This window comes from Apteryx rowi, unplaced genomic scaffold (genome assembly GCF_003343035.1).
Source record: "Apteryx rowi isolate R43461 unplaced genomic scaffold, aptRow1 scaffold_228, whole genome shotgun sequence".
NCBI classification, from domain to species: Eukaryota; Metazoa; Chordata; class Aves; order Apterygiformes; family Apterygidae; genus Apteryx; species Apteryx rowi.
In genome coordinates this window covers 1,214,033-1,235,406 of record NW_020448619.1, presented here as the reverse complement: position 1 = coordinate 1,235,406, position 21,374 = coordinate 1,214,033, and the positions used below count along the sequence as shown (strand labels likewise).

General features: G+C 49.4%; 1 protein-coding gene across 1 annotated transcript in view; it reads right to left on the bottom strand.

The window, feature by feature from the left end:
• Positions 1-711: 711 nt before the first annotated feature.
• The window catches only part of SIDT1 (SID1 transmembrane family member 1), a 47,766-nt gene continuing 27,103 nt past the window's right edge, over positions 712-21,374 (bottom strand). The window contains exons 10-25 of the mRNA XM_026065449.1: positions 21,036-21,079; positions 17,260-17,331; positions 15,506-15,654; positions 14,716-14,789; positions 14,075-14,141; positions 12,975-13,048; positions 12,257-12,380; positions 10,789-10,906; positions 10,044-10,180; positions 8,031-8,139; positions 6,738-6,814; positions 5,587-5,633; positions 4,685-4,790; positions 3,732-3,842; positions 2,846-2,959; positions 712-1,989 (exon numbers count right to left, since the gene is read on the bottom strand). Of these exons, the coding sequence (XP_025921234.1) occupies positions 1,927-1,989; positions 2,846-2,959; positions 3,732-3,842; positions 4,685-4,790; positions 5,587-5,633; positions 6,738-6,814; positions 8,031-8,139; positions 10,044-10,180; positions 10,789-10,906; positions 12,257-12,380; positions 12,975-13,048; positions 14,075-14,141; positions 14,716-14,789; positions 15,506-15,654; positions 17,260-17,331; positions 21,036-21,079 (1,486 nt within the window). The 3' untranslated portion in view covers positions 712-1,926. The remainder of the gene's footprint in view (positions 1,990-2,845; positions 2,960-3,731; positions 3,843-4,684; positions 4,791-5,586; positions 5,634-6,737; positions 6,815-8,030; positions 8,140-10,043; positions 10,181-10,788; positions 10,907-12,256; positions 12,381-12,974; positions 13,049-14,074; positions 14,142-14,715; positions 14,790-15,505; positions 15,655-17,259; positions 17,332-21,035; positions 21,080-21,374) is intronic.

The following is a 21,374-nucleotide window of genomic DNA, read 5'->3' as shown; positions in this document are numbered from 1 at the left end:
TCCAGGACCATTGCAAATTCACAACTCAAGCTGCACAGCAAAGCCACAAGTAAAGCCCAAAGCATCCTAACCAGCACACCAGGGCCGCCACCACCACCTTGTGCATGTTGTGGCATCGCTGGCTGGGGACCCAGCTACATCTCAGTGCAGCTCCACTTGGGAGGATAACCAGCTGACAGCTTCCCCAGGGCATCCTTCCTCCATGCCTCTCAGCATTGTACCTAGGGGCTAGTGACACACAAGAACTTCAGCTCTTTGCTCCAGTTAGCCCCCTAAAGGCAATTTGGCTAGAAGAACAAGCAGGGCATCAGTACGTACATTCAGGAAACTGTTTGCAAGGGTCTTAGTGAAACCTAAGGATGACAGCAGTTGTGTTACACCACTGGGAACTACTTTGCCTAGAGCACTCTCCTTGCTGCTAACACATGAAGCAAGAAGAACTTGGATCAACCTGCAGAGCAGGGAGCTGGGAACATCCATTTTATTGACCATTTTGACAAACTCCAAATTAGGGGGAAGAAAAAAAATATTTTTTTGCATTTTTGATAGTGCAAAACCTTCCTAGAAAATACAGACTTCTCAGAGTAGAAAATTACTACAGCCTTCTGCCTAAGTAAGCATGACTGGAAGAGAGCCTTTACATCACTGGATACATGCACATACACCAAAGGAAAAATGCTCAGGTAACAACAAAAATAAGGACAGCAGGCCTCAAATAATACCTTTTAATTCAAAATTAGCAAAGCAGGTCACATTTTAGATGCAATGCCTGCAATATTTCACATCTTATTCTTGTTTTTTTAAATAACTGAGAATTCAGGAAGAATGCAGAAACCATTAAAAAAACAACTATTTCAGATGCAGAAAAGTTGAAGAGGGGAAAAAAGTTTGGTCCAGATCTTTAGATAAAGAGATCAACCCCAACCCTCATAAGATCTCCTCCTCACCCCCAACACAGAATGGGAACCTGCTTTGCCAAGTTTGCCCAAAGCAAGCATGTAGGAGCCAGAAAGACTGAGGTTGCTGGACCGGTTCTTCACTCCACCTTGTCCCTTTAGCAAGGCTCCCCGGACCATGCAGCAGGGAGCAAGAAGCTATACTGCAAATATGGCTGCAACTTCACCACACCAGTGGCACACACTGCTTGGAGACAGCACTTCTGGTGCTGAAAAGGAGACCACCACGCTGACAAGTGCCCACGTAGGAGCTGCCAGAGGGAAGAGGTGAGGTGGTTCAATGTGTTTAAGGAAGAGAGGCTGCAACAGCCAAGGCAGGAGGCTCTGCCTCTAGCAGAGCATTCATGGGCAGCTCCAGTCCACCATCTCCCTCAAACACTGCAGTCCCTTGGATGAGTTTCTCTTGTTATCATGGCTCCCCTTCAGCCGCAGGACAAGCCTCTCCAACAAAAAGAAAAACAATCCCCCACTGCCATCTCAGCTTAGAGTCCTTTGCTCACCCAGCAGTTGTTTTGCCCACTGGAATGGCTGTGAGACAGGAACCATATGCTCTCCCAGTGCCTGCTGAGGGGACCCTCTGAGGGCAGCAGCCCCCAGTGTACAGGCACCAGCTGCAGAGACGGGAAGGGTCTGCATTGCGCCTTGAGCCACTCAGAGTCCGTGACAAAATCTCCAGTTACCTCTCTCTTCATTGGCTCCCACTGAAGATGCAGAAGCCAGAGGCTCTCACTGGCCTCAGCTGTCAGGTGGTGCCTGCCCCAGCAGGTGCTATGGGAAAGGAGCAAACACCATCTTCCCTTCCAGTCCTGCCTCAGTTACTGCAGCATCCCTTCATGCTTGCCATGGGATCCAGCTCCTTTTTCCCCCGGGGCTGCTGGGCACAGAAGCAGGTTTGTTCTGAATGGAATTGGTGGCTCAGCGCCTTCGGCCGGCCAAGTGGCTCAGGACACCCCATGCCTCCCCTCAGGGCTCAGAACACTGGGATCTTGTCCCTGCGCACCGTGTCCAGGTCATCATCCAGGGTTAGCAGGACCTGAGGAGGAGTAAACCACAAGGTGGCAACCAGCCCTCACTGAGCAGCCTGTGGCTGGGGAGCACAACCAGCTCCTGATGGTATCTGTCACAGCAGGGCTCCACTTGGGCCATGTCTCCACCATGTACAGGAGTTGTGACAGTGGCTCATATAGATGTGCCCAATTAACTTTATTTCTGTAACACCACCACACCCCCCATGCTCCCCCACACACCCCAGCAAGTCACTCTGGCAGCACAGAGCGACTGTGGTGCTGGAAGGACCTGAGCAAGCAACCCAGCCCAGGCCTGCCCCGACCACCACGCAGACCGTGGTGTAAGCTGGTCCCTCATTGCTGCCCCAAAACACTGGTCTGTCCCCCCATCCCAGGGGGCACCTATTCCTTTGGCATCACACAGGCCACCAGGCCTGAAAAAGGGGACTAAGCAGAGGACCACAGGAGTCAACTACTGCAATTAAGTAAAGCCCAGGATTGAGGTAAGCTCCACACCAGCAACCCCACTGCCTGGGGAGAAGGGAGTCTTCCCCCAAATGAGGGGCTAGGAGCTCTTCACAAACCTGCGGAGAGGGTTGCTCAGACCAGTAGTCTCTCAGTTTTCCCACAAGGGCTGCATGACCCTCAGCCCCAGAAGCGATTTGAAGCCAGGAGGCCCAGGGAAGAACAAGCCAAACCAGAAAGTCCAAACCCTGCTCCCAGCGATCACCACAAAGGTGGTGGGAGAGAGCAGAGAAGAGGAGCTAGGGCACTTTTGTGGGATCCTGGGGCTGCCTCACCTTGATGCAGACAAGGAAGAACAAGGAGAAAGAGAGGGTGATGCTGTATAGCAGAGTGAGGGGGGCTTGGAGCAGGACTCACCAGAAAGGAGAAGAACAAGGCAGCCGCAGAGAGGAAGTGCCAGACATCATGGTCATCAAAGAAGCCCAGCAGGATGCACGGCCGGTTCTTCTCCCGAGACTCTGCTGGAGTCTCCTGAGAGAGAGCGCAGAGGGTCAGGCCCCGATATCCTCTCACACAGGGCCACATCAGGCCCTCTGGAGAATGCCTCATCTTAACCCTCCCCAGGGAGCCAGGATAAAGCACTGTGCTAGCAGGACATGAAGTGAAGACAAAGCAGTAACTTGGTGCAGTACTTTGGACCTGGAGATTGATTTAGGAACACAAGCCATGGCCAGGGGAAAATCCTCTGGTCTTGGTATGAGGGATCCTGCACAGCACAAGCTGCTCAGCCTCCCCCAGACACCCCTGCAGCAAGCCCCTCACTTTCAAAGACAAATGCTGTATCTTGTTGGGAGGCATCCAGTATGGATTTAAGAGCCTTTCCAAGCGCAGAGCCCTTACATCTCTAGGCAGGTTATTCCCCAGCTAGTTTCCCTCCCCAGGGAGGAGCCTGCCATCCAGAGCTCATCAGAATTTGCCCAGTTTCACCTTTCAGATTCCCAGTTCCTCCTCTGTCCCCTAGCAAGTGCTTGGGACCAGTCACCACAGGATCACCTGTGTCATATCATTTCTCCAGGGCTGCATGCATACAGTTATTTTTGGCTCACCACAACTTCCTGTGCTCCCCTCCCAATTTACTGAAGAAGTTGAAGGCTTTTAGTTCGCTCCAAGCGGCCCAAGACTCTTTCCCAAAGTATTATTTTTTTTTTTTTGTGAAGAGGAACAATAGGGAGGCAACAAGTTAAGGGAGGAAAGATGGCGAGACAGACAGGCAGGTCGATGGTGAAAGGTAAATGAGAGTTACCTCCCAGCTGCTGAGGTTCTGGAAGAAGAAGTAGAGGGCAGCCGCCCACATCACCGCCGTAGCCACAATGCAGAACAGGGGGATGGGCAGGAGCTTCTCTGAGCTGCGGAGCTGCAGAAAAGGATGCAGCCTCACAGCAGGCCCAGAGCCACGCACTGGGCCAGTAGGGATCATCTGGGAGCTGCCTGCACCCACCAAGGGCTGCAGGGGCAGGCAGAGCTCCTGGGCACTGCCTGCCCCACAGGGACACAGCCCAAGCACCACTGAGAGGATCTGCGCACACAGCGCCCCCTCCTCACACACGGGGTCAGCCTCAGCATCTCCCACAGACCTGGCACAGGCTGTTTCACACCTCCCCACCAGCAGCTCCAGGAAATCACAGCCGCAGCTCCTGTATCAGGTGTTTTTCCAAGTGCAGGACATGGAGCCTGGACATAGCCCTGACGTTTCTGCTCCCAGCACAAGTGTTGGGCCCTCCAGAGTGATTCCCAAGAGGAAAGGGAAGCAGGGAGCCTAGGAAAGGGAGCTCTGCCCAGCAGGGCTGGCTCTCTTCAGGGTCAGCATGGGTGTCCCTGCCTCGGCCTTCCCGAACCAGGCTTTGGAAAGCAACAGCTGTCTCAAAGCAGGGGCTGAGGAACTGGTCTCGCACAGAGCATTAAGTTTCCTTGAGCCAAACACTGCTATAAAAACCCTGGAAATAGCTGCTCTCTGGGACAGTTACTCTCATGAGCCACCACAACATGGCACCAATGCTGTTTAAATCATACCCATGCAGCTCTGCGGGAACCGGCATGGCCCCTCTGCTGGCAGCCTCCAGCCCAACACTTGTACCTCATCCCACTCTAGAGTCCCCCACAGGCCCCTCCATGGCACTGCAGGAGCCCAGACCTCAGCCAGGAACAGCAAGGCCCATCCCTTCCCCTTTGGACAGCTGTGGAGATATGCGCCTTTACCTTCATGATGATGTAAAAAGCCAGATACAGCAACAGGTTACAGATGAAGATTCCCAGTATATAGGAGGCGAAGTCTCTGGGCCGATACACTAGTCCAAAGATAGCGCTGAGTGGGGAGAGGGAGGAAGAGAGATGAACCAGTCTCTTTCACAGTGGCACAGGGTAGGTCCCCAAACCCGTCACTGCCTGCTGCCCTTCTCAGACCACAAGGCACTGCAACAGCCTCCCGATTCCCTGGAGAAAATACACTGTATGCCTTTGCTGTCTCTGCTGGGAAGCAAAGCAGAGCAGACTCAACCATGCTCAGCCCCCCACAAACAACATGAGACCACAGAGGAAAGGGTAGGAGCTCTGGGTTGCTTCCACCCATGGCCAAATGCATGTGCCTCCGTAGGGCTTGGCTGCAGATCTGGATGTTTAGCAGAAGGCATATTCCTGAAAAGCAGCTTTAGTGAAAAGCAAGGGCTTCAGGCAATGATTTCAGGTCTCATCCAAGAGCTGGTCCTTCCAGCCACACTGTTACTGGTGAGCCAGACACTGTTGACTGTCTGGCTAACAACCATCTCTGTCAAGTCTCCTGCACCTGGGCCATGCTGGAGACCTCCCAGCTCCATGGGAAGTAGGTATGCAGCATGACACAACCCTAAGGTGCCAGGCTGGCTCTGAACGAGCTAGCTCAGATACATGAAGCCACAAGACAGCATCATCCCATGGATCTGCCTACTGACTCTGCTCATTGGATCCATCTCTTTGCCCTGCAGGCATGTTTTGGCACAAGCACAGAAGGGCTGTGGCAGACTCCACCACATCTCCCCATCACCTCAGGCCACCTACATGTCAGTCCTGTACAATGCCAGCTTGTACATGCACAAGTACACAAGACACATATACCCAACACTTACAAGGACCAGTTGACCAGGTTTCCAACAATGAGCAGCACCATCCTGTCCTGAGGAGAAAACACTGATGATTATATGAAAGCAGAAGGAAATGCAACAGGCCTTTTCCTCAGAAATTCAAGATAACAGTGTCTGATGACTTTGAGTCCAGTTCCTGTAAATGCATATGCACATGGCTTTCAAATATGTTCCATGGGAGCATTTATCAGATGGACATTGCTCTGACACTCACAGATTTGAGGAGAATTGCAAGGAGGAGACTAAGCATCTAAAGATGATAAGCCCAGCACTTAAGGATCAGTCTCAGGAGGCTCACCTGTCCGTGAATCCTTTGACTAAGTTTCTGCTAGTTTCCAAGTTAGATGCCCCCCTCCTATTTTATAGGACAGTTACCACATAGAGGAAGGACATGCTTGAAAGAGGAAGCAGTGGAAGGTTTGGATAGCACTGTGCATATATCCACAAAGCAAGGAGTTTTTTCCACCGATCTCACCATTAGCTAAGGAAGTACTGTAACTGTGGCAGGCAGAAGGAATACATATGTGGGGAATGTACATTTGTGCTTATAGCTGCTTTCATGACATAGCTATTTCAGGCCAACCAGGCTTACTTTATGCTTGAGTGCATCTAGTTTGCTTGCAAAATTCAGTCTGGCACGTATTCAGAGATGAGGGAATTAAGATTAATGGGATGGATGTTCACAGATACAAAGCTCACTTGGCTTCAAGCTTTGCACTTTGTACCAAGCAGAAAGGAGTCAATGGGACATAAGGTAACAGCTACTGTTTCTTATTTGTTTGCCATCTGCCCTGAGGTGCTGTAGGAATATCAATAGCCATTGCTTTAGCCCCAGAGCCATAACAGACAGTTGCTGCCCAAAGTCTTATGCTAGTCCCTTTGAACTGACATTTGCAAAGGCAAATCCTATCACATCTGTAGCACCTTTGCTCTGATGTTTTATTCACTGAGCCTTGGAACAGGGGAGGCCTGGTCAGGGTAAACAGCTCCACTAGAGATCTACATCTATCCATATATTTTGGGAAAGAAGGGAAGCAAAGCATCACTTTTTCAAACAGTAACAATGCTTTCCTCTGCATACCGCCTAATAAGTGAGTGACTGGTGAGGGAGATGCCAAGAGGAGAGGAAAGCCTACCATGTACATTGGTCGACTGCACTGCTGGATACAGTCCATGTATAGCACCATCGCTGCCCGGCGAAATATCCCCGAGTCTGCCAGAGAAAGAAGATAAAAAGACAAGGCAGCCATCAGAGTGAGCTCCAAATGGTCAAATGGAAAAAAAAGTGGGCACCTGCTGGTTGGCAGAGGACCCAGTCTGCAGAGGAGCAGGGTAGTGTGCAGGTTCATTTCTGGCCCTTGGGAAGCGGTTTGTATTGAGCAGTAGGGCAGCCACCATGTTTGGGATACAACATTTGGCCAGAATGACAGGTTAAAAAGCCATTGCCCTTTGACACTGGCACAGCCCAAGACTCAAATAGGCTGTCTGTATGTGTGAACAGGCTGGCTCTGCAGCCACTTCTCTGGAGGAGAAGCACATGCAGCAAGGGGAAAAATGCCTTTGTGGAACAAGCTGCCATAGAAGGGGACATGGCAGACACTCGTCCCTCAGTTGTCAGAGGGGTCTGGAGAAGCAGCATGCATTCAAGATACTCCTGCCCACCAAAGTCATTGCAGAGGCTTCATTGGAGAGCCATCAGTGGCAGGGAGGACGGGCAGACATGCATATGCATGCACACACACACCCCTCTTCAGACACGAACATGGAGCTAAAAAGGCTCATAGTGCAGGAGAGCTCTGATCTTGGCACTAGATCATCCCCCCCTTGTCAAGGAAGAAGGACAAGCCGTATTGCTGGCAAACTGACTTCACTCCTCAAGAGCCAGCCCCCAAGGGCGTGCAGGGCTGCCTCCCCCCACACATCCATGCAGCCCTGACTGCCACACCATTGCTCAGTCACTTCCCCAGAGAAGAATGGGAGCTGCTGCCAGTTACCTGAGTCAGGGGCATCTGAGGCAGATGGGAGCAGAAGAGGAAGGAGAAACACGTTTGTAAGCAGAGCACAAGCAGCCAGGCTCTCCAGTAGACCCCCCTCACCCCATGATGGGGTTTATGTAGCTTGCTCCTGTGAGCACAATGCAAGGGAGAGCTGTAGCTATATGGCAGGTTCCTTGGGAGGGAGCCCAGCTCTTCCAGCTCCACAGGGCAGCCTGGTCCTGCTGGCTCCCACAGATCTGCAGAGCAGCAGCATGAGGACTTGAGGCCAGAAAGAGCCTCAGATGAGGGAAAGGACAGGCTAAACCAGAACAAAAGCACAGGCCATGGGACTGGGCTCACATAGGCACCAAATGCTGCAGAGGTCACTTGTGCAGGTGAGAAGAGAAGGTGCCTGGACATCCCAGAGCAATACAGTTCAATCACAGCACTTACCAATCTTGAAGCGGCCCATGTAGTAGATCTGAGTGCTGAGAGCCAGAGAGGCCACAACATGGATCACTGAGAAAATGACCCAAAACCACATGTCATTTTTCCCAAATACCTGAAAGCAAAAATACATTAAGAGCAAACTGAGCCCTGCTATCAGTTGGCCAGTCCTTTCCTCCCCACCCCCCACATCATCATGGGACATCAGAAATCCTCACTGAACATAGAAGAGAAACCCCCAAATCCTTCAACCTGAAAACAGATCTATAAATCCAAAGTCCAGAAGAGCAATAGGAGCTCAGCACTTCTGGAGAAGAGACCATTCTTTCTAAATACCCCTTGAGAGAGGGATGGCAATTTGGAAGGACTGCAGCTGGCTCAGGGAACAGAAATGCAGGGACTCCTAAGTTCAAGCAATCTCTCCCTGCTCCTGGGCAGCAGCTTTCAGACCTAGAGCTGGATTTTACAGACAGGCAGTCAGGGAACCAGCTGTTACTTTAACTAGTGCATTATAGCAGACTAAAATCACTTCCAGTACAGCCTAAATCAAATGATCTCCAAGACATGGGAATTCTTCAGAGGTACAAAAGTGAGAATACCCCACTGTTTCAGGAGATCTTTCACTTAATTCAGGTACAGAAAGTGTCAGACAGGTATGACCTGTGCGTGGCAAAGTCTGAAAAGCTAGTCATGCTACACAGCAATTCAGCAAATGGTTATTTTTATCCCAAAAAGGACAAAGTTGCTGTGCAGGCAGTTGCTCCTATCTTACACTTTTTAGTTTATTTAAGGACTGGAAGTTGCCTACTTAAAGCTATATGAAAACCCTGATGTTTCAGTCATACATTGAAGTGCCCAGAAACTCAGGGCTGCTGCCAGGTTGTGAGCACACACCCCTTTCCCCCGGGGCACATGCCTGAATGTTTCCTTTTGTGTGATCATACAACTTAAAAGGCAGAAAAGCTGCCCCTGCATGAGTGGAGCTAGGGAGACATGCAGTTTATAAGCTCGCTCCACTCCTCAAAGCATCTGACAAGATAACATACAGCACACCATAATAAAATCCCAGTGTGTGCAGCTCTGCTACAGCTATCAAGCGATTCTTGGAAAATCCCAAATTCATCAGTGGCTCCTGCATGCATTATCCCACAGACCCCATCTCCCATCCAAAGACCTTCACAGAATTGATTGATAATTTGTATTATGGTGGGTAGTGAGGGGCTAACAGCCCTGCTGGGACACAGCTGCTAATTCAAAGCAAGAATTCAATGGATTTTGCCTGGTTACTGCTGAATGAAACCCCAAACCTCTAGAGAAGAGAGCAGAGACCTCATAGGTCAAGCACAGGTTGGCAGTTCAGGCAAGCCAGCTCAGCAGCTGTGCTGCTAGGAGCAAACAGGCAAAGCCCTGCACCAGCCTGACCCACCAGTGACTGCTGGTGCACAAGGGTGATTCTTTCGCGATTCCAGCTGCCGGCTCCCTCTGCACCACTGCCCTTCTACAGCTAGATACTTCTGAAACTTGCCTGGGAGCCCCCAGACCATTATACTAGCCCTGCATCCCTCCAAAGATAGCAAAGCCGACCGCAGGAGCTGGGCCCAGCAACACAGCTTCCCAGAGCAGGAGAAGAGACACGAGCAGTTTGGCAGAGGACACTTCTCTTTGAAGCTCAAGCCAGCTCTCCCCCCGCTCCAAGGAGGGCCTCCCCATGGGAAGCCAGCTGTTTGCACATGGACACCTTGGTGCATGAACCTCCCCTCCTGGGAAGGGTAGCATGGGGTGGGCAATGCCTGAAAAGGAACATGCCTAGAGAAAACTGCTCTGCTCTTCTCTGCTCTGTGAGCCCAGGGAAAGAGAGGAGGAAAAAAAACAAGCTCACTGGGAATTCAAATGCTAGCAGCTGCTTCACACACTCTTATCCATCTCAGCTGCTCTCCCCAACCATTTTTCCACTTAAGCCATGTATCCAGCAGCACCATCTCCTTCCCAGAGAGGGAGGTAGATAAGAGGGAGCCGTACCACTCCAAGGACTGCCAGACAGATGACCACAGCAAACGAGGCATAGGCAGAGTAGGCACTAGCGTTGATGTCTGGGTGGCGGGTCTGGTAGAGCTTGAGCATGCACAGTCCTGCGATCATGTACATGAAGGAGGTGTCTGTGGAGGGAGCACAACAGAGACAGTGAAGATAAGTACTGCCAGCAGACTGAAGCTGCTCCAAACTGCATAAAGGAGAAACGTGGCAGCAGGGCCAAACCCAAAGCTAGCAGACATGAAGCCCTGATGCTACATGACACTGGACAGCATCTTCTGCTTTGCCATCATGCAGTGAATCTACCATGCTCTGGGACAACAAAGAATGGGGCCCATAAGATAAGTGCCCAACATAGGGCAGCACAGGAACAGGCAAGGAAGGCAGAGGGGCCCCCAGAGAAAGTTTCCACTGCAGTGGAGAACAAAGCACTCTAGGCTCTAGCACTTGGCCATTCTGGCTGTGTATTTTCCATCTTCAAACTAAGCAGCAAAAGTGAGGGAAACTCCTGCCAGTAGCGCACTACTGGAGTCCCCAGGACCCCGGAAAGGGGGCTGAAGTGCAGTTGCCCCCGATTTCCAAAGCCATACACCTCCTGACTGGGCCCTGAAAGAGGCAAACTCCAGGGAAGTTTTGTATGGGTAGAAGGATGGGAAATACCAGCAACTCAGCAGGAGGCAGAGCACAGCAAATCCTGCCTCCAACTCAGAAGGAGAAAGGCAACTCAGCTTACCAAACTGGAAATTGGAGTAATTTGGGCAGACATGGTAACAGGCACTGAGCACCCCTTCCATCATCAGAGCAATGCCCATAGCATAAAAGAGACCAAAATGCTTTGGGATTCCATAGTCCTGGAAGAGAGTAGAGCTGCACAATACAGTATTCCTCACTATGCCAATCACAAGCAAGTTTCCATTCTCCTTTGCTTCCTCCCCAGTACCCCCATGCATGTCCTCCATCCACCAGTGCAGCACAATATGCTGTGTGCAGCTGTAGGCTCTGCATTTAGCCACCCTGCACAGCCAACTGAATCCACAGGGAACAAATCCAAGCTAACCACACAGAAACTTCTCGTCTAGAGACCTCTGTGTCCTGGTACTGACATCTTGAGACCAAAAATCTCACTGCTCTGCCCATTGTGTGGTGCTACATCCTGCACAAAACAGCACTGTGGATCCAGAATAGTGGCCTTGTTATTGTGGGCAATGGGGGTTTAAGGGCACCTGAGGAGCAGAGCCCATCAGCCTAGGTGAGAAGACATCTCCACCTCATCTCTGGCTCAGACGTCATCTGAAAGTACATAAACAGCAGACTGTAAAAATTGGTCTAGGGCCTTTACTTGCTATCAAGCCAGAGAGAACAGGGCTGTCTCCAGAAACCACCAGCATCATGCCAACAGGGCTGCATATTTCCTCCAGTCTCTCCCAGGAGATACCAAAAAGCCTGCAGAGGTTCTGGCTACAGCAGGTTTTCATTCGGAGTCCCAGGACACCCAAATTTCTCTGAGTTTTTGTAGGCTGCTCTATGCCCTCTTGCTAATGAGGGGCCAAAAATGGAACGCTGGACTGTACAAGACGGGGGGGGGGTGGGGGGAAGAACCCCCCCCCACACACACACACACACCCCACCGTGAACAAAAGCATTTTGGGACACTACTACTGTCCAGAGAGGTCACAGCAACACCACATTCCCTGGGAGCAAAAGAGCAGGATATCAACTCCCAGGCTGTGCTTTTCACAAACTCCGTTACAAACCTAGGTCTAGCTCTTTGTCTGCAAGAGCATTCTCCTACACTCCCTAGGAAGCCGATGCTTCTCCCTACTACTTGTCCCATGACATGAGGGAACAAGGCAGGTATGCAGACATGCTTCCGGCCAGCTCACCTGTCTCAATTCCTTCCCCAGTGATCACTGGAGAAAAAGCCACAGCCCCAGGGATCATTCCTGTGCTAATCTCCATATTCACAAGCTAAAATGAGGTCACCACAGCAGCATGGACATACTGGAAACAGCAAAGTGCTGGGGTGTAGAAGACCACAAACGTCCCACCTCCACCTTCTTGCAGGTGAGAAAAAGGAAGAGGAATCAATCCTCCATCGAGGCAGGCAAATGGAAACCCACTGTGTAGATCACTCTGTTTAGCTTCCAAATTCTCCCTATCCTTCCTTCCTCCACTAGGTCCCATGCAACCATGTTTCTCACCAGGGTATAGACGTCTTTCATCTCCATGGCCCGACGGTGGAGGATGTCTCTGCGCAACACAATCAGGAGGAAGAGAAAGCCCAGCAGCATGTGGCCCACGTTGCTGAGGATGTTGTTGAAGGCACTGAAGGAAACGAAAAGGTTTAAGACAAGGACAGCATAGCACCTGGAGGCTGAACCCCAGGCCACAAACTGTGCGTCTGCTCTGCTTCCCTCACCATCCTGCACCTAGCAGGTGTTGGGCAGCTGCCAAGTTTTACATGTTGCATGACAATTTTAGGTTGAGTAGTTCACCTGGCTCAGTGGATTTAAACACTTTCCTTGCAAGATTCCTAACTCTAGGATCTCTGCATTCCCATGTTAGATCAGAGAAATGCTACACTGAAAGGACTAAGCTAAACTCTTTTGCAGAGCTGCTGCTCCTTGGATGCATGTGAAAGTGTTCAGAAGAGCCCAGGAGCCCTTCATTGCTTCCCAGTAGATTTGCTGGGGGAACCCAGGTACCACATGTTCCTGGGTACCTGTGTCTCACTGCAACAGAAAGCCATAGCTGAGCTAAGCAGAAAACTCAGGGAGACTCTGCTGTGAGCTCTAAACCCTCTGTGGTCTTACCAGCACAGATGTTGTAAGCCTGGCAAGGACAAAATCTTGACCTGGGCACAGCACAAACATGCAGGACACACAAGGCAATATCACAGTGACCACAGTGCTCACTCACCTCAGCACTCCAAGGGGGTGAGCGCACAAGAAGTTGTAGTAGCAGATATCCTGATTGCCTGTCACATTCACTACCTGGGAAGAAAGGAGGCAGAAGGCCCAACGTTAGCACTTCCTCCCTGTTCTGAGGGGTTTGCTGTGTGCATCAGCATGCACACAAGGTGTAAATGCCATACTGTGTATATGGCACTCATGAGTTGCCGTTCTGTAACATTACACTCTGCAAATGGCTTTTCACAACCCACTATAGCTCGGAGACCAGAGTCCTGAAAAACAGCAAAACCTCTGACAGCAGCCTGGAGGTGCTTTGGACACGACTGGGGTGAGCTGCTATCATCCAAGCCCTTGACTGGTCTGAATTCCAGCTGGTCTTTTTTGTTCTCTTTGCCTAGTTTAAGTGCTTGGGGCAGAGCAGGGACTGGGTGCAAACATTTTAGAAGAAAGTCGCTGTGTAAAGGTCCACTGTGCCTCAAAGATGCATTTTAGAGACTAGGACACAGCCTAACTCAAGCACCAGCACAGAGGAGTAGCAGCATTTACAAATGAAGCTTTTATGGGGGCAAGAGGTTGATACGTGCCACAAACCTGAAAGCAGTCTTCAAAGGAAACATAGTGTGTTCTCACCCCTGCTGCCCCCCACTCCCACTAATAGAAGAAGGGGTGGAAAAACAGATCTGCTTGTAGATCTCCAAATAGTAGCAGGATGGTAAGGGGGAAACTGGGGGTGGGGAATCACTCAGATCACAACAAATCTGGTAGACAAGTGAAAATAAGTACAGTTTAGAAATAACAAGTTATTCCTCCTGCCTCTAAAGTGAAACAGGCCCCAAATGAGACATCAGAAGGGTAGGAAGACAGTTGAACTCCCCACTTTCCAGGCAGAAATAGCAGAAGAACTGCGAGCTTAGTGTGCCAGGCCAGCAGCACTGCTCAGCACCTGGTGCAGAGAGAGCAGCTAAAGTAAATTGCTCCTCAGACATCAAGTGGGATTCCTGGGTGACCTCATTTCACTGCAACTGTCCTTGCACTATGTAGCCACAGAGCGGGTTTAAAGGCAAGAAGACCCAGGCCCAGGGGACAGCCATGCAGAGGCCAACGCACCGTCTGGTAGGTGATGACGAGCTGGATTACCGGCAGGGCGTAAAACACTGCAATAGTGATGATGTTCCTGCAGGGAGGAGGCAGCAGCAGTTACACACACCAGCAGAACCACCATACACCCAGCAGAGCCCCACAGTGCTCATGGAGCTGTCATGTACACTCCAGTGCCTAAGGGCACAGACCCTTCTCTCCCAGTAAACCTGCCAGTCAGAGCTTTATACCAGCTCAGTTACAATCTTCTGAAGTAGAAGAGCAAACATGCTAATGCGGTCCAACAGGAGGCAAGTGCTAAGGGCACAAGAAAAGCTAGCAGGTGGATCACATGCGTATGTGTTTAAATGCCAATTCCACCTTCCCCAGTATGTTCCGGTGCACTGCCTGTTACCCTACTTTAGAGCCATTACAGAAACCAGTATCCATCTGCAGACGTGTGTGCACTGGTCCACAAATACCCTCACTTGAAGTATGTGAGACCTGCAGCTAATGGTTGAAACAGGGTCAGAGCGCATAACAGGACAACTCAAAGAATATCCTCAAGCCTAAAGCGTGGTTCAAAAGAAGAGCATGGGGACACAGATGGAGAGTCCACAACCAAAAACCGAGTACCGAACTAGGGCTTTACCAGGTTATCTTCTCCTTACCAGAAATAAATTTTGTATTTTTTGCTGACAATCCTTCGGTCCTTCCTGGACAAGTCTGACAAATAGAGGAACACCTAAAACATTAGTGGGATGGGAAAGAGGGAAGGAAGGGAGGGGAAAAAAAAAAAAAAAAAAAATCAAAAAACAAAAAACACACACTAATGAGGAAGACAAGCCAGTAGAAAATCCTCAATGCATTTAGACAACATGCAATTTGGTACAATTTGGACAGTTTTTACACAGTGATGTAAAAAAAAAGTGCTCATTGTGTCCCTTGATTCTATGGAGAACAAATTTTACAAAATCCTCTAATAAGCTCCAGGAGTGGCTCCAAGCTCTTACCCACAATGAGCAGTGTGGGGTGACAGAAGGCAGTTTCTGAGATATGCTAGTTTAAATCACAGAACTTGTGTCAGTCGTTTGATTCCTGCACATCGACTGGAACACGCTATTCCTGCTAGTTAACTATCTACCATTGCACATTATTTTCCCCTCATGCTGTCCTATCACCTTGATGTTTCTGGGACACTCTGGGCTTCCTTTCTCTTTCTTGATAGTTCCCAACACACTTACGGTTTTCCATATTAAATCGCTCAATTTAGTAGTGCACTCAGCACATCAGGAAGACTTTCTAGACTGTGGAAGAACACTAAAAATACATTCATCTTTGTTACATGAAATCCATCAAAGAAGGAAACAGAAACTTAAAAACCCTGGCAAGTGACTCTAGTGCTGGTCCAGCTGTGTCCATGGTCCAGCATCACGGCCATGACTGCAATGGCAGCTGTACCTTAGTGCGGATGACATTCTTATCACTTTCGATTTCTGGCATGGTGTCGAAGTCGCTCTCCTCCTCAACAGAGCTGTCAGTGTCAGAACCAGCTTGCGGCCCTCGCTCAGGGGAAGACAACTGCCGTCCACCACTGGAGCTCGACTCATCTGGAACAGAGTGGGGAGAAGAAACTGGTCCCCCTATGGACAGCAACAAGGTAACAGCCCAGATACTAGCAACTCTGCTGGGAGAAGCAGACAAGGCCATTTCAGGGAACAAACCTGTCCCATGGTCACAGCCCTTCCCCAAAAGCCCCAAACGCCAGTTAAGAGCACTTTCAAAGACTCTTCTTCCCCTACTCATCCCCCCCCACCAGCATTCTCTCTGTCCCTACTTTTACTCTACTGCTTTTTCCTCTCTGTAACATTTTCTACTTTCTATTAGCCTGGACTCTGAAATCTGGAAGTCCAAAACAAGCCAGAAAGCTCTAGTGAAAACAGCAGGCAGTGTGGGAGCCAGAAACAGGCCATCCTATAGTTTTTGTATAATCTTTGCATATAAGCTTTTTGAAAAATGTAAAACAAAGACAAAAAGGAAGAAAACTGAACTTTCAAACCAGGCAGACAATCAGCTTTGCTCCCATTGCATGCACAGTATTGTTCACCTGCAGGTCATTGGGATTGCCTGTACTCTCCCTATTGGCTTGCCGAGTTCCCTGCCAGCCTGCTGCCCAGACATTTGAGCAGAACATTTAAGTCTTGTCTCCCAAATGCTTTTAAAGAGTACTCTTGAAAAAAGCCTGGAGCCCTCAACTCTGCTCCAGGACCTAATTCCTCCTGAATTTTCCCAGAGCTCATGAAGCCTCAGTTCTGAATTTCTCCACCAGGTGTTCAGAGGTACTACACCTTCACAGTCCAACAACTGGGCAACATCTGAGGTATCAGGATATCTTTACAGCAGAGAGCAAATGCACCCTGAGCAGGGACTAAAAATTACACAGAGCTACTGCCCTCTCATATTTGATCAACTGCCTTATGCTACCCTGACCTGCACCACATCACCCTACACCTGGGTGTCCATTTTGCCAAATCCAAGGGTTATGTCCAAGAAGTCCCCAGCACTGAGCTGTTCAGCACCCATCCTTCCACAGGAGCAACAACACTTGCAAGGAGACTAAAATACTCTGGCAAAGGAAGGAGTTTCCCATCATCTCAGAACAGCAGCATTCTAGGGAGTTTTGCTTCTTCTGCTGCCCAGGGCACGGTTTATCTGTTGACACTGTGACATTCTCACTCACCTAATGAAACCCCCAGACAGAAAGAACCTCTGTCTCTGTCCTGCCTTGTGGCACACAATCCTTTAGCCTGCCAGGGAAGGACATACTTTGGTCTAAAGACAGGCTTGATGAGCTAATAACAGACTCCTGGAAGCTTGGTTGGAAGGGACATTTGGCAATCTAGTTCAACCTCCTGCTGGAAGCAGGACTGTTATCGGATGACTGTGGCTTTGTTTAGCTGAGACTTGAACATCTCCAAGGACAAAGACTCTCTGGGCATCTCTTCCAGAGATGTGCCACCTTTTTGGTGCAGAATTTTTTCCTAATGTGCAACCTGAATCTCCCAAGCTACCACTCCTTTTCAAGTAGTTGTAACCTGCTGTTAGACCAGCTTGTATCTTCAGTCCCTTCAGGCCTTAAAGTATTAAATCTGGGCCAGATCCTGCCCCAGACAGAGCCCACACTTCTATGCCCCCAATTGTGGAAGATACCGTACCGATAGCACCATAGCTGCTTCCCTCAGGAGTACTGGCTGTGATAGGGTGCGAAGATGTCATAATTCCAGATCCTGCGATGGAAACAGACCCATAAGAGCCAGTTAGTCTCACATCAGTGAAAAACAGATCGAGGTGAATGCAAACAGCTCGAAGAGCAGGAGAGGCTTGGGAGAAGCAGCTGGTACCCTACCTCCCTCTAGAGCATACTGCAAAGCAAGTGTTTCCCTCCTGCACTGTATGAAGCAAAACCATTCCCTTCAGCATCCCCACACAGGCTGCCACTTTGACTCATAAAAGCACAAGCCTCTCTGCAGCATCCAGTGGAGACCACCCTACAGGGCTGCAAGACGTGGCAAACTCTAGGATGAGTCTCATGATATTTGGAGCACTCGTATAAATTTCTAATTCTTCTCCTCCCTCACCCTCAAAGCAAGAATCTAGTCACCTGTCACTACCTCCCTCAAGTTATTCCTGGAAAAGTCACAGGCAGGTTGTCAAACCCCCAACTCCCCAAAAGGGAGAGAGTGAGACCAGCGGGAGCAACAGCGTCTTCCAGTGGTGGCAAATGGTGAGACAGGCCCAGGTGCTCATAAAGCTTCACCCACATCACAACATCGTGTGGCCAGTCTGCAGCAGAGGGGCACAGGGCAGGCTGAATACATACAACCTGAAAGAGGTCCAACTAACCAGTCAGAACTTAAAGCCACTCAGCCTTACTGCAGCCTGACAACTCCCCCCATCTTTCCAAGCTCCTCTTCTGGCTTCCCAGCACCTGATCCATCCCAAAGCAATGAGCATAGACAGATCTTGCTATGTATGCTGTATGAGGCAGACCAATACAGCAAGGACATTTGACAGTTTAAGTCCAGTTCACTGTCTCCTCTGACATATTTACTGTGCTTCTTGGGCTGTGGGCTAGGACCTGGTGTCCTCTGTTTCAGCTTTCTTTACCCTCCTACTTCAGCTGTCTGACAGGGCAACAAATAGCTCAGAGGAGCACTTGAAGTGGACAACACAGCATGGATCAAACACCCGAGGAAAGGCTCTCCCCCACAAGAGAGCCTTAAGCCTGAGCCAGGACTAGCAGTGCTGCTGTTGCAGGTTGCTGCAGGAACAAGCCATTTGGTAGGTATCGGCCTGCATTTCAGCTCTGATCCACCTACTGTTCATCATCTGCCATGCAATGTTCCCTCTCTCATGGTAGAATTTTTCCTGCTGCTTTAAAGTCATTTGGAAATCGTGATCACCAGGAGAGGGCGAGAGAAGCATTTTCTCATGTGCACAGCACTGAGGCACACACACTCTCAAGCAACATGTCTTCTCTCTCTCCCAAGCGATCAAGCAGTTGCCACAAAGGACAGATTTAAATCTGGACAAAGCAAACATGCCAGGGAGATGAGATGTTCTGCACTGGCTCTAACAGCCACCTCAGACTCCAACTCACCCACTAATTTCGGTCCCACTTCCTAGTGTGTGGGTGAGTCAGCAAAGTAAACGCTTAGCTATGTGGTGAACTAGGTGTGGTTCCTCCAGCTGTTCTCTCCTTTGGATAATTATGATGTGGATTGGGAGGTGTTCCCCAGGGAAGGAAGAAAAAAAAAAAACAAAAAAACAACCAAAAAAACAGGATGTAGTATGGATGACAGGAGCAACAGGGCACACAGAACTCAAAGCATATTTGGACATCATAGAGACAGATTCCTAGGCACCTTCCATCCACCCTTTTTTGGTGGGGCAGGGGAAAGAAAAGGGGAGTAAAGGGGAAGATGAGAGCCAGGGTCACTTTAGAGAAAAAGAAATTCCAGTAGGTGGGAAGAAGAGAAAGAATTGAGAAAGCCAGTGTGCACTGGGTGATCTGGAGGACAGGGAAGATGCAAGTTATCACTTTTTAGGCATCAGCCCCACCCTCAAGAAGCACAACAGAGAAAGAAATAGCATGTGGGTAGGACATGGTTCCTCCACAGAGGAAAGGATAGGGTTGTGACAGATAGCCAGGCAGTGCTGGGCACGTGGAGAGGACAGGTCACAAAAGGCCCAGGTGTCTATTTGGGAGGAAACCCACAGCAGGTGAAGGAATCTCATTTCTTTATCCTTTCATTAGGATGTTATCTTGCAACCCTCCCTGCCCAGGAATCCAGCCTCCCACCCTCCAGGCCTGGGCTCAGCACAGCATCTCCACTCTGCAGCTCCTCTGGATACTTCGAGTACCAGGATTTAACTTCCACCTATTGCCAGGGCAGTCTGGAAAGCACCTTCTCAACTACCTGCAGCACTTGCACCCTCCAGCTGCAGCACCAGGAGTGCCTCCCCTGGAAGAAGGGCTTCTGGTCTCAGGGGCAGCCCCACCACCCTGCTGAGACTGCGCCCCTTGGTTTTACACAGTGACCCCTTGGCATCAGCTTGGGCTCTTCCAGGGCCTTGGCCCAATCCCTTCAGCATCCCCAAACCCCACAGTGTACAGGCCCTTCCCATTTCCACTGCTGTCTCCAGTGCCCCAAGTCCTGCTGTTCTCACAGCTGGATCTACCCCTGACAACTCAGTATTAGAGTGTTTTTAAACACACTTTACAATTTTCTGCTTGCTTGGTTGTGAAGAAAACCCTTTCAAACACAACGCATGGGACTTACACAGCATACAGTAATGCACATGTGGATCTCAGTCTGCCTTAAAAAGCGACTCTGAGAAGCCAAATGCCCCCAGTCACTTGACAGAAGTACTAACCCAGACAGTGCCAGTCTGGGTTCCAGTGTTGATGCCTTAAGCTGAGTTTGGTTACGTTAGCATCCTTATCTAGTGATAAGTAGCAGACAGGGGAAATTGAAGAAGCTGGGGCAAAAAAAAAAAAAAAATATATATATATATATATATATATAAGTATATATATATATATATATAAAAAAATAAATCTTCCAAGCTCTTCTTGCTGCCAAAAATTTAACTTTCTCTCTACCCCCAGGGAGAAGTACAAATGATGATGCTTCTTATCCTCAGACTAATGCTTTGAACTAGTTTTCAGGCACTAAATATTTAAACAAAATAAAACAGTCAGCTTCCCACACTTCCCCAGGAAGCAGGAACCCCAAGTGCCCCCCATCCACATGCCAGAACTTCTATCTTTCACTGGTAATTTTTCAGATGCAATTATGTTTTTGTAACACAGAAAGCTGCAGAACATTGAAATGTGGGGGCAGCATAAAGTAAATGGAATCCAATATCAAAGTAAATAAGACAAACAGCACTACTTTACAGTATTAGTCATTCATTCACTTTGTTCTCTGAAACTCACCATTAAAGAAAATTTAAATTAAACTTTAATTTGAAGAAACAAAACAAAAAAAACACCACAGCCAAAACCAAAGAGAGACCCTGTGCTTAAACTAGGCAGTGGAAATCTTAAAGCATAAAAGGCTGACAGAAACTTGAAGTTCCTTGTTTAGAAAGGAACAGATCTGACAGCAGGAACATCAGTCTCTAATCAAGTCTTGCCAAGACCTGCTCTTCCTCCACCCCCCTAAGAGCCAGCTCTTCAGAGAAGGGGTCAGGACCAGGTTCGGGGGAGCCTGCTCCAAACACCCTCTCTCACGAGGGCAGAGAGAAAGCTCTAGTGTCTTTCACCAGTGCCAGAGACCATGTGGTACATGTACAAGGAAGGACAGAAGGTTGAAGGGACAGAAGGTACTTGACAGATGGCCTGTCCCTTGCTCAGCCTGGGAGCCATGCCGTTCACTTAAAGCTGTCACACAATATAAAAAATAATAAAAAAACCCAACCTTACCATCATCAGGACTGTATCTGCTAGCTGAAGCTTTATTCCGAACCCTGAAAAGGAACAGACAGCATTCATGAGATACCCGGCAAACCCTACCACTTGCCAGACATGACAAGGGCATCTAGGATACCAACAGGCCAACATGGTGCAAGTCCTAAAACAAAAGAATAAACAAAACAAAACAATCTGTTGCAACTTGGCACGGCTCTGACAGGATGGCTTGCTGTCCACCTCTCCCATTTTCAAAGCAGCAGAAGCAGAGTTTTTTCCTCAACTATCCATCAGGGACAGGACAACCAGTGACATGACCCATCCAACATTGCTCAACACGCTGGGAAAGACTCT